At 43.1% G+C, this 11,851-nt stretch overlaps 1 protein-coding gene across 1 annotated transcript in view; it reads left to right on the top strand.

Annotated features, from left to right (window-relative positions):
- Positions 1–399: 399 nt before the first annotated feature.
- LOC148187507 (uncharacterized) overlaps positions 400–11,851 on the top strand; it is a 102,586-nt gene continuing 91,134 nt past the window's right edge. Inside the window, exon 1 of the mRNA XM_088087562.1 lies at positions 400–525. Coding sequence (XP_087943688.1) covers positions 400–525 — 126 coding nt within the window. The remainder of the gene's footprint in view (positions 526–11,851) is intronic.

Genomic DNA, 11,851 nt, shown 5'->3' with positions numbered 1-11,851 from the left:
GTTTTCTCTCAGTCTTCTTAAATTACAATATGCTCCAAATTTATTATGGGATTTTCACCCAGTGATGCCAAAATTATACTGCCTATCCCAGCTTTAATTTGCACCTTTCAGGTCCCTAAAGTCTGTAGTATGTCTAACATTTTTACAAGACAACAAGACATTACTCAAGACATTTTGTCTTGAGTACCATATGGGTCTATATTGATAACATGTAGTATTTATGTTATCCATGTCCATGTGCATGTAGAGCAGGGACAGCTGTCTTCGCCTGGGAAACTGCAAGAAAGCAACACATTTTTTCACCAGCTTTAGTGTGATAGAGGCCGGGGCGATTTAATCCTTCAGTGCGTAGAATTAATTTGGTGTTCCTTGACTCCCTGGCTCAGAGCAAAGGGCCATATGGCACGGCTGGCTACTGTGGGCCCTGGAAGACACAGCGTCAAGCCAGAGGTGATTGGGGAGTGTGGGGACAACTGTAACACCCTGGATCAGATCAGTTCAGTGGCCATGCAGCAATATAAAAAAGTTAGTGGAAGATATTAGCTTGAAAAGCAAGAGTGACACTTTGCATGTCTCTGCGGAACTTCCTGTCCACTTGTCCTGCCACACTGTGACATTTTTGATTGACACTTATCAATGCTGCCACTTCACTTGTGTCTAACTTATTGTGGTTGCCACCGTCCTCACGCCACAGAATAACTGGCTATCTGGAGATTTATGTCATCCGTAGTTGTTTGCGTGGGCGCCCTGCTATGACAAGTCCTGCCTCTGTTTAACACACTGTGACTCACACGCAGTGAGGAGACATTTGACACCTGACCCCAGGGCTGGAGGGAAATGGTAGTGACATGCTGGTGTCTCTGCTGCTCCACTCCGGGCATCACACTGTACGCCTTTAGACTGCAGAAAACTCAGCTGTCAAAGCATTTCAATTGCCACTATTGGACTTCACTTAGCTGCACTGAGTGTAAATAAGCTGTTTTTGGATTCTATCAGCCAACGTTAGTTTTTTATTTTTATTTTTTTTTACTATGAAGATTCGCTGAGTGGCTGTTGATTTTATCATCACTCTCTTATGCACCAGAGTTGACTGAAGAGTCCTCCTGCCAGAGTGAGTGTTACAAATATAGACATTCTGGTAATACAAGTCGAGGTGCTACAGAGACACATCAGAGCGTCACTATATCGTCCTCCTGCAGTTGCTCCTAGCAACATGATTTTCATGAATGTCAGGAGAGTGAGAGATGGTGCCGGGTGTCTGATTATGACGAAGCGAACAGACTACATGGCTAGAAACAATGCAATTATCTCCTCCGTCATCTCACCCGGCGAGAAGGCGTGAGGATGGGAAATGAAGCGTCGTATGTTGCGTGTCATGCATCAATCAGCTTAATAATGGTGTGTCTTTTCAAGAGGCTGTCAGGTTTTGCACATGAATGGAAAGTTGAAATGCGATACGTCTTTGCGTTTATCAATCTCCCCGCTTTCTTTTTCTCCTCGTAAATCTCTCTTGGACCATTTAATAATCTGATGCATTTTCCTCCGCTGACTTGAGGATCAATGAAGTCCCTTTTTGTTCTTCTGCACGACATAAATCATCTCATTAAGACATCTTTTGTTGCAAATGGCATCTCCTCCCTCTATCCGAACCTCATTCCTTCAATTTCTCTCTTGTTATCCCATTCTCCCCTGCAAGCGATCTTAAGCGCTCCTCTGGGATGCTGGCTCTGCTGTAACTCAGGAGTAGATTAAGAGAAGATATGGTATCTGAAGGCAGCAGGCCTGGGAGAGACAGCACTTGGGAGACAAAGAGAGGAAGAGAATGAGAAAGAAAGGAAGACAAAGACAGAAACAGGGACAGGCAGAGATTGATGGCTTCAGAACTCCTGGTATAGTAGGCAAAAGTGAATCAGATAAAGAAGAAAAGAGGTACACTCGGAGAAAGAGACCGACACGCACGTCAATAGATTCAGACAGACAGTCTTTGTTAATGGCCCACAGGGACAAAGTTAGATCGGAGCCACTCGATTCTTTTTAGTCTTAAAAGACTCTCTGTTAATCAGACATCATACAGTTTCTCCTTGAGGGTGCTCCAGATGCTCTGCCCCAGATGTGCAACATCACAAGCTCCGCATTGTTACACAGGATGTAAGGATTATGACCGTGAAGAAACCATCATATGATGATAACGGACATCACAGATAGGACAAACATCTAACCGCTGATCTGGGGAATTAAATGTCCTGAAATAAAATGCCAGAGAGTTTTAGCTTAATACCAGTAAATAGGATGGCGGCAGGGTCAAGCAGCCTCTCAATAGGAGAGAACAAGACACGGAGCTCAGTTTCCTCATATTCTTTTATCAAAATCCAATCATGTTTCTTCCTGTTAGACAAAATATGATGTTCCCATCAGTCTATCTGCTCTCTAACCTTTAGCCAAACAGAGCCAAGATTAATTTAACTAGCCATCACAGCATGCTACTTCAGTGTGTATTTGTTTCCCCCCAATTATGTGACTTGAAATGATTCACTTTGAGGAAACTGGTATCTGTGAAAGCTCAAGCTACTGCTCCATACTGCTGTTTCATCTGGACTTTGAGCACAGATTTGAGGAACATTGGGAGCACCTTAGCTGCCAGCTTAGTCTATAAAAACCAAATACAGCATATTTCTTTCAACTCTCTGATTGGTTATGATGACACAGTGTCAGACAGAAATGGTGGTTCGGTCTAATTATCCGACTCCAGGTATGACTGACTTCCCTATTAAACCAGCACGTTGCTCTCATTGGGTTTGTTCAGGTGCATTAGCTTTGCCAGCAGGCTCCCACTCAGACAATCACCTTAATACCTCAACCTGCACAGCTTGAAGTGACTCGCTCTGCTTCTCCTTCTGCCGGCCCTCAAAGTGTGGCGTCCTACTGAGCGCGCCCGTCACTCTGTCATAGCTCTGCGTGTTTCTGACAGCTATGACATGGGAACAGTTGAAGAACGGGTCTTTTGGCCACGTCCCATTGTACCATCGCACCGCTCAGCTCAGAGATCATTTTCGGCGTCACTCTAAGGCAAAGACAAGAAGCTGTGGGACTGTTATACTGTAGAGCAGCAGAAACAGCTCTGGGCTGTTTGCTGGGGTCATGATGACATATCACATTTTTTGTTGTGAGTAGAGCTAAAGTGGGACACACATGTAAAGAAACACACTTATTTTAAAACACTATGGTTGATGTAGGTTGTGGCTCTTACATTTTGGCAGATTATGCATACACCTTTAATACAATGCAGTAAATCCTGTATTGTTATGCACCACACATCCGTCAGCCAGTGTCTGAGCTGGATCAATACTGCATGCTGGATAACAAACAACAAATAGAAATCATATCAAAAATACAGAAGATTGACTCTCCATGTCAATGTGGCTCTATCTGTAGTATAACTGTGCACAGTGCCGTCCAAACATCACCATGACATGATAACATAGTCTGCCCCAACAGACAGCACCCTCTCTCTTTCCCTCTCCCCCTGTTTTTCAATAAGGGGGGCTCCCACACCCCCAGTAACAGGTTTGATTGGAAAGCATCTCACCCCCGGCAACCAATCCCCCAGCAGTACTGCACACACACATATACACACTCACACAAGGTTTCCGTGGCAACTGTGGTGCAGTGGGTAGACAGAATGATTTGGTCTACCGAGCAAGCCAGACTATGGTGATGAGGGGATGAGGCCTCCACCAGAGAGCGAGGGATAGAGGTGGAGGGCACATAGAGGAGGCAAGTTAGGCTCAATAAGAGAATAATTTGTTTTCATGGTGAATTGTAAATGCACCTGCACTTGCAGAGCGCCTTTCTAGTCTTCTGACCACTCAAAGCGCCTTTACACTATATGCCACATTGACCCATTAACACACATATTCATACTGAAGTGGCCGAGGTTAACATACAAGGTGCCACCTCAGTTACACATTCACACGCAATCACCATTTGGGCAATTTGTATGTATGCAAGATTACATACCATCTAGTGAATTCAGTTCTTTTCAAGGTCAAGCGTGGATTGGCTCGAAAAAGAATATTTTAGTCAGGGTTAAAGGACAATAGGGGTGTCACCAGTCTGTTCTCATTCTGAACTAGTAAAGTACTGCTGCTGTGACAGGGCTTTTGGCGTAAGATCTCAAAGACAAAAGCCACCTTTTGGGTGTGCATGAAATGCTGCTGGGCGGGGTCAGGTGATAACGCTGCTGGAAAGAACCGTTCGCGGTGCAATTATACAATAGTGGATGGTTGCACGGAAACTGTCACATCTTCATGAAACACGGCAGGATGGCATCATTAGAGAGTGCTGCTGGTAACAACGTAATATAAGGAGCACGAAGGTGCCCATGACGTGCTTGGCAGATGGGTCCAACAAACCCTGGACTTTTCATGTGGGAGTCTGGTGTTCACTTCCTGTATGAATGTGATTTTTTTCCTACACCTTTACTTGTGCCTCCTTCCCCTAATCCTAACCATCAATGCCCCTGTTGCCTAATCTTAACCATTTGTGCCAGCATGTGTGTTTGTTGATGTTTCAGGGTTGGTGTTCATGTGCTTGTGTTGTTTAAACATAATGTGCTGGGTCATCCCACCATGTGGATTTGCTGACATCATGATAGTGCCATCCTGGAGCATAAAAATGTGATATGCAGACGCGGAAGTCCACTGCAAAGCAACATGTGATGACTTGGGATGAAAACATGTTGGTGACTTCAATTCTAAATCTAAAATTTGCTTTTCTACTTTATCAGGATCAAAAGCATTATTTGCGATTCACCCTATATTTTTTAAGTCTCCTCCCCCATCTTACTTGCACATATCTGAGGAAAAAAAATACACTGAAGACAACACAGCATAGCTTACAGGAGGCCTGCAGCTGCACTTTTCCTGCTACCATGGCCACTGCCTGAGCCTGAGCTGACTGCAAAAACGACAGAACTGAAAAATTCTTCTGCTTCCTTGAAGGCAGTTTTGTGGTGCGTATTGCTGCAACAGTATGAGATTTTCACTGTATGATAACAGTCTCAGAAAAATATCAAGTGAAGTAAATGTAAAAAGTAAAGCTAGGATCTGGTGGCTTTTGCAGGTGAGGAAACTCAAAAACAACTGTTGTTTGAAAATACCCCTCTGCTATGTCCTGACTTTGTTTTTAACACTTTGTTCCCAAATGGCTGATGAAATAAGTTAGTGTTATGACCATTTATAGGCCTAGTGTGTAGGAGTTGGAGCAATCTATTGGGCAAAATACAATATAATATTCATATGCATGTTTTCATTAGTTTATAATCACATGCAAATAAAAATTGTTTTCATTACTGTAGAAAGAGTTGTTTATCTCTACATACAAAGTGGGTCCTCTCCCACAGAGTCTGCCATGTTGTTTCTAAAGTGGCCCAGAATGGACAAACCAAAACCTGTCTCCAAATAAGGTCATTAAAGATTTTGAGTTTTAGCTCTTTTGCAATTTCAAGTCGGCTATCATATCTCTGTACAAGCTTGGCACATGGAAGAAGTTTCAGTTGGCTGCAGTCCATAACCTTACCACTAGATGCCACTAAATCCTACACACTAGACCTTTAATAAATTGTCTCAATTTGACTGGCTTATCACCTTTATATCACACTTGAAACAATGTAACCTTTTAAAGAGGATCAATCTAAATATATAAATTTGACTGCTGTCAAAACTCATTAGTCTAACAATGGCATAGCCGTCAGTACTGTAAAAAGTTTAAATCCAAAATTGAATGGAATGGTGACCTTAAAAGTCAAATCGAATTGTGGATTTGGAAAACCATCACAATTATGAAGGACAAGTGAGTAAACAACTCACACAGAAAATGTGTGTTTTGAACCCACTTGGTGAACATGTGTCATTCAGCATCTCCTCTCCCCTTTTGATTTTGTCAGCGTTCTGTCACTCTGTTTGTCAGGCGATTTTGAAAACAGGGCTGTAATGGCCGACTCTCTGGCTGTCTGGCTTGTTCTACTTGGAGCCGGATGTCACATGGCTTCCAAAAACTGGGCTTTCTGGAGATTACTGACTCTGAACCAGTTCTCCCTGGGTACTGGAATGGGATTAACTGCTGCTGCTGTATGTGTGTGTGTGTGTGTGTGTTTGCCTTCGGTGTACACATTAATGTATCCATGCATGTGTGAAAAAGCAGGCGAGCGAGTGAAAGAAAGAGAAAAAAATAACGTGTGTTGGTGCTTTTCCCAACATCCTTTGTTGTCTGGCCTGATAAATATGGCTTAGCCCGGAATCGTCTGTTTAATCTTGCCGCCATTTTGTTGTCTGGTGTCTATGGCTGTTCTCTATCTCTCTCATGGCAGTCATAGCGGCTTAACTTCCCAGAATGGTTACCATAGCAACACCGACAGAGGTTTATCAGTGGCCATGGTGATGGCTGATGTGCCGAGATGTGGCTTGCTGTGGTTTTTGGATGCAGGGTGTCGGTGGGGGGGGCTCGGTGATGGCAGCCACACCTTGATGATGGGGATGATGAGGAAGATGGTTGAATGGTACGCGCTCCAAGATGCAGGATTCTTTATTTCATTCAATTCACCAGCACACTGTCTGATCTGTTTGTGGTTTATTTCAACCGGCAGTGGGGACATGCATGCATGAGTGGAGGTGAATTTTTGTCTTTCTGTGGCTGTGTGTCAGACAGGCTCATTTCTGTGTGTGTGTGTGTGTGTGTGTGTGTGTGTGTGTGTGTGTGTGTGTGTGAGACAGCTTGACGATGCACCAATCAGCGCTGTCTGGTCTTAAGAGACTCGAATCTTGCCTCTCCACTGAGGTGAGAATTCTCAAATCAATTTCTCTGCCATTTTCCCTCGACCTCAAATGGATTGGATTTTTTTTCGCTGTCTCTCTCTCTCTTTCTCTCTCGGCTTCAGCCGAATTGTAATTTAAAAAGCGTTTGGTGTAAATACTGCTATTGTTGGAGGCGTAATCAAACATTCATGAGGGAGAGGGATCTAGGGAGAAGCAGAGAATCTAGGTCACGGATGCGCTGGCAAGTCTCTGAGACTGCTGCTTCGCTGAGTACGCCGCTCTCTCTTTCTAAACCCCTCTTTCACTCTGTAGTCTCCTCTTTGTCTTCTCCCTCTTTCCTCCTCTCCCTCGTCTCCTCTCTCTCTCCTCTCTCTCTCCTCTACACCCCCATCCTCATCTCTTCTCATTTGTATTCCTCTACTGCTTCTCTCTTCTCATCTTCTCCCCTCTCATCTCCTCATAGCTCCACCCTCTCCTATACCTTATGTTTTTCCTTCCTATGAGCAAAGTTTTTTTTTTTTTTTTCGGAGTGCTTCAATAAAACACACAATATTTCGAGCAGTCTTTAAAACACTATCGCCATCAATCTTAGACCACGTCTCCGTCCGTGTATAAGCACAGTGTAAACGTCAGCAGACAGCTTAGCCAGCAGCTCATAGTAATGACCCTCTTGACCATCATCAGTCAAGGAGAAGGTCATGTTGTCAGTGCTTTTACAACCATCTCCGAGCCAACTGCGGCGCACTGAGCAACACATTAGCAGAGGGTTGACCTTGTGAGTGTGTCCACAGTGTCAGTGAGGAAGAGACAGACGCAGCTAAAGAAACATCAGCAAAGAGAGCTACACTCCAAAAGGCGGGAGCACACTCTTTATCTGCCCTCCTTGAAGGATATATAATTTTAGTTTGTTACAACTATACCATCAAATTTTTGCCGTCATTGCTGTCTGTGGTACACTCCAAAGTAACTGCTGTCACTGGAAATGCTGCAACATCGCTAAAACAAAGTCCCAAAGAGCAGAATAACTAAAACTTCAGCTTTAAAACATCACTTCCTGCAGTTCATTAAAAGTGTCTAGACAGGGGTTATATTTTTTAACATGATGTAACATTGTCCTTTATGTAATATTTCTATTTTTAATGCACATCCTCCCGCAAGCCTTAGACCAGCATCACCAGTTCGTCCTGACAGAATGAGGAGAGTCCACGGGTGAGTTGAGGACACGGGAAAACACTGTGGATGGTTTTCAGACAGCAGAGACGACAGTGTCCCAGTTGAAATGTTAGAAAAGAGACATTAGAAAAGACTGGTGGATAAGCAAGACACCAAGATGCAAGGATGCATGTACACACTGATAATATTTTTATGGGAGCTGTTGGATTTTGTGAGCTTATCAACAATTGCCTAATTTTGTTAAATAATTTGTGCTGTAGAAGATAAGCATCTATTTTATGGATAATAATCCCCGAGAACATGTTTCACGATGCTTGTATGGAAATGTTTTTTTATTGTAAGGTTTTAGCAAAAATGCATGTGATTGTGAAGTAATGAGCATATATCTGGACTAGCCTTTTTTGTTTATTTTGGAGGCATGCTAAAAAAACAAAGTTTTTTTTTCACAAATTCAAGGTAACACACAGCGATTGATGTACAAAAGGTAATTCTTTCTGTGAGGTATTCTTTCACAGACAAACATGAGAATATAACTCTAAAGTGTATTTCCCAAAATATCTACTACTATTCCTGTAATGAGACAGCGTGTGGAACAGGCGCTAGACAGGAGGTGCCATTTTGACTTCCTCTCTATGGGGTATGAAGCACAAGGGATTATATATTCAGAAAGAGTGTAAAGATCACTTCATTTGGAGATAAAACCCAAAGCACATCTGTAATGTTGTTTATATCCCTCATTAAACATTAAAATTGTGTGCACTGTTGCAAGTACTGTAGGTTAGAGCTAATCCAAACTGAAAACAAAACATTTAAGTTTACTGTGCACCTTTGGTTTTCTTTTCAGTATAATTTTAGCTAACCTTAGAGTTTGTTAAAAACCTCTCCAATTGTCTGACAGCTTGACTTATTTGCCCCATCAGTTTCATTTTCTGTTTCTCTTTATCTCAGCAATTACCTTGCCAGTACAATATTGTTATTACTTACAGGAATTATGGCCAAAACTACAAAAACCCAGCTGATAATGAACCAGAAGTATCCTATAGCCTCCTCAAGGTTAAGGATGTGGTGAGTTTGTGTGTGTTAGAGCATGCATGATTGCCACTGGCCAGTTTAGAGATCAGATTCTAGCAGGACGGCATGTGCTTGCATCCTTTCCCCTCTATCTGCCTGTGTGTGTTTGCATGTTTTCCTCTGAGGGCATGTTGATTTTAATACTGGTCTCACAAGGACCTAAATCCCTGGATCTGTCCGTCATCCTCCCCTCCTCTCTCTCTCTCCCCCCTCTCTGTCGTATTAGAGGGTCCGAATCCACCACTCCAAACCCAGCAGACCCTCTGGCATTGAACTCTCTCCAGCTAATCCATTTGTATGTTTTCAATTACATATCGGGGGCTGGGGAGCAAGTGGACAGTAAGCTGTCGGCCTCTGCCTGGAAAACCCTGTCCCCTCGTGACCTAAATATCAAGCTAAAGAAGGGGGGGTCGTATGTGGGGGGTAAAACAAAACAAAAAAAAATAGGTCACATATTTCCCAGTTGCACGCCACAGAATTGGATTGCGCTGATGAGAAATAATCACGGTCATGTTTGAATCCGACAGGCAGATTGCCGGACTGCTGTTCCACTCGGTCATCCAGGACGAGCCAACTGGCTGAAGGGATGACTCAGTTTTCTGTGGCGAGCGTCGGAGGAGTCACACACTTCATCTTGGCTCAAACGTAAACCCCAGCTAGCAGAAAATCACAGGGATGTAAACCCAAGTTATTCAGCACGTAGAGCTGCTTATAAATGAGTTAAGTCATAAAAAGAAATGACATGTGGAAAAAAATCCATAACATATTACATGGCTAAGATGCCTGGGGCATAAAATCGCCTGAGCCACATTAAAGACTATGACCAGTAGCTGCCACATCAGATTTTATCTGTTATTTTCAAATCCCTCACACGATTATTATTTTCTCATTTTAATCTCTTCTCCCTCCATCTTTTAGTCTGGCTTCCACTCTTCTGTCCCTTCTCCTCTTCTTCCCTGTCTCTGCTCATTATTCACCGCTGTTAGGGAAAACGCTTTAAGGCTCGGCAGACCTGCAGTCGAACCCTTCCTCTCACCTCACCCCTCCTTTCTACCCGTCTCCATCCTCTTCATCCCTCCCTCGTCTTGCTTCCCACAGCCTGATGAAGAGTGGCCTTGACAGGCTCATCAATAACGCAAGGAGGCTTAAACACACCTCCAGCTTCAGCCCCGAGCTTTTTATGTATAAGAATTAGATGTCTTTTTTTCTTCTATTTCAGCCTTATTATCTTAAAGCCGTCACTCCTCTTTTTTTGTTTCCCTCACATGGCACCGGTGCTACTCCCTATTCCTCCCTTCCTCTTCCTCATCCCTTTTGAAAACGCAAGAAAAGATTGGCCACCATCCTTCTCCTTCACTCCACTTCCTCTCACCATCTTTCCTTCAATCAAGCAGTCCTGAAGGCTGGACTTTAATAAATGTCACATCACATCAAGCGGAGCAGCATCTGTAGAGCAGACAGACGCAAAAGGAAAGAGAGAGCAGCGGGGGCAGACAGAGTGTCCCCCTCCATCTTTGATATAAAAGCAACTTCAGATGAGTGGAAAGCAGAGGAGGGCTTTTCCCGTGTTTACCTCGTTCTGTTCCCTGTGCGACACAGCTGACCTTTTATTGCCTCTGTCTGTCCATTCATCCATCCTTCTGTCCATCCAATTTGGCACAAACATCCACTTGGACTGAACAGTGAATTGATCAGATGTTGGTGGTCCTAGGTCAAAGGTCATAGTAATTGTGACCTTGTCTGTCTCATTCTTCTGAATACACCTTGAGGGAGTTTTTTCAAATTTGGCAAAGTCCACCTGGAATCAACAATTAACTGATTAGATTTTAGTAGTCAAAGGACAATGGGACCTTGCATCTGTCTCATTCTTGTTAACATGGTATCACATTCTCGCAATATCTCAAGAACAACTTGATAGAATTTCCTCAAATTTGGTACAAAGGTCCACTTGGGCTTAACAATGAACTGATAAGATTTTGGTGGTCACAGTCTCAAAGGTCAAGGTCACTGTGACCTCATCTGTCCGAGTTTTGTAAACAAAATATCTCAAAAACAATTTGAGGGAGTTTTTTCGAATTTGGCAAGAATGTCCAAATGGACTTAATGAGTGACCAGATTTTATTGGTCAAAGATCAATGTGACCTTGCATCCCTCTTAATCTTGTTTATCTAATTTAATAATTTTTTTTTTTTCAAATTTGGAACAAATGTCCACTTTTAGTCAAGGATGAACTGATTAGAACTTGTTGGTCAAAGGTCGATGTGACACATCCATCACGTTCTTACGGACAGGATTTCTAAAGTACATCTTGAGGGAATTTCTTGAAATTTGCCTCAAACACCCAGTTGAACACAATGATGAAGTATTTTAAATTTGTTGGTTGAAGCTCAAAGGTCAATGTCAATGTGACCTCACAAAGCATGTTTTTGGCAACAATTCAACTGAATCATGGGTGTCCACCTTGAAACTGTTCTGATTGTAAAGATCTTCTGTGCTGCTGGGCAGAAGATGTATGTAAACTGATGCATGGAAGCATATGACTGTGAGGCGGTAAATCTAGTTTACCTCTGCATCTAATTCAAAAGCAATCTGTTCATGTGCACAACACAAACACACTGACACCTTTCTTCATGTCCGCCGCCTGTGCTTCCTCCTGCGCTTCCTCCTGCGCTTCCTCCTGCGCTTCCTCTGTAGAAAAGGGGAGTTATGATGCAAAGCAAAGGATTGTGGAGGAGGTGAGACCTTGAATGTCCCCACGAAGACGCAGAGTGAGATGTTGTTTTCTTGTCTTATGT

Source organism: Plectropomus leopardus, chromosome 14 (assembly GCF_026936395.1).
Source record: "Plectropomus leopardus strain MGB_pleo_1.0 chromosome 14, ASM2693639v1, whole genome shotgun sequence".
Taxonomy (NCBI): domain Eukaryota; kingdom Metazoa; phylum Chordata; class Actinopteri; order Perciformes; family Serranidae; genus Plectropomus; species Plectropomus leopardus.
Note: the sequence above shows the minus strand (reverse complement) of the source record. Positions and strands in the feature narration are given on the sequence as shown.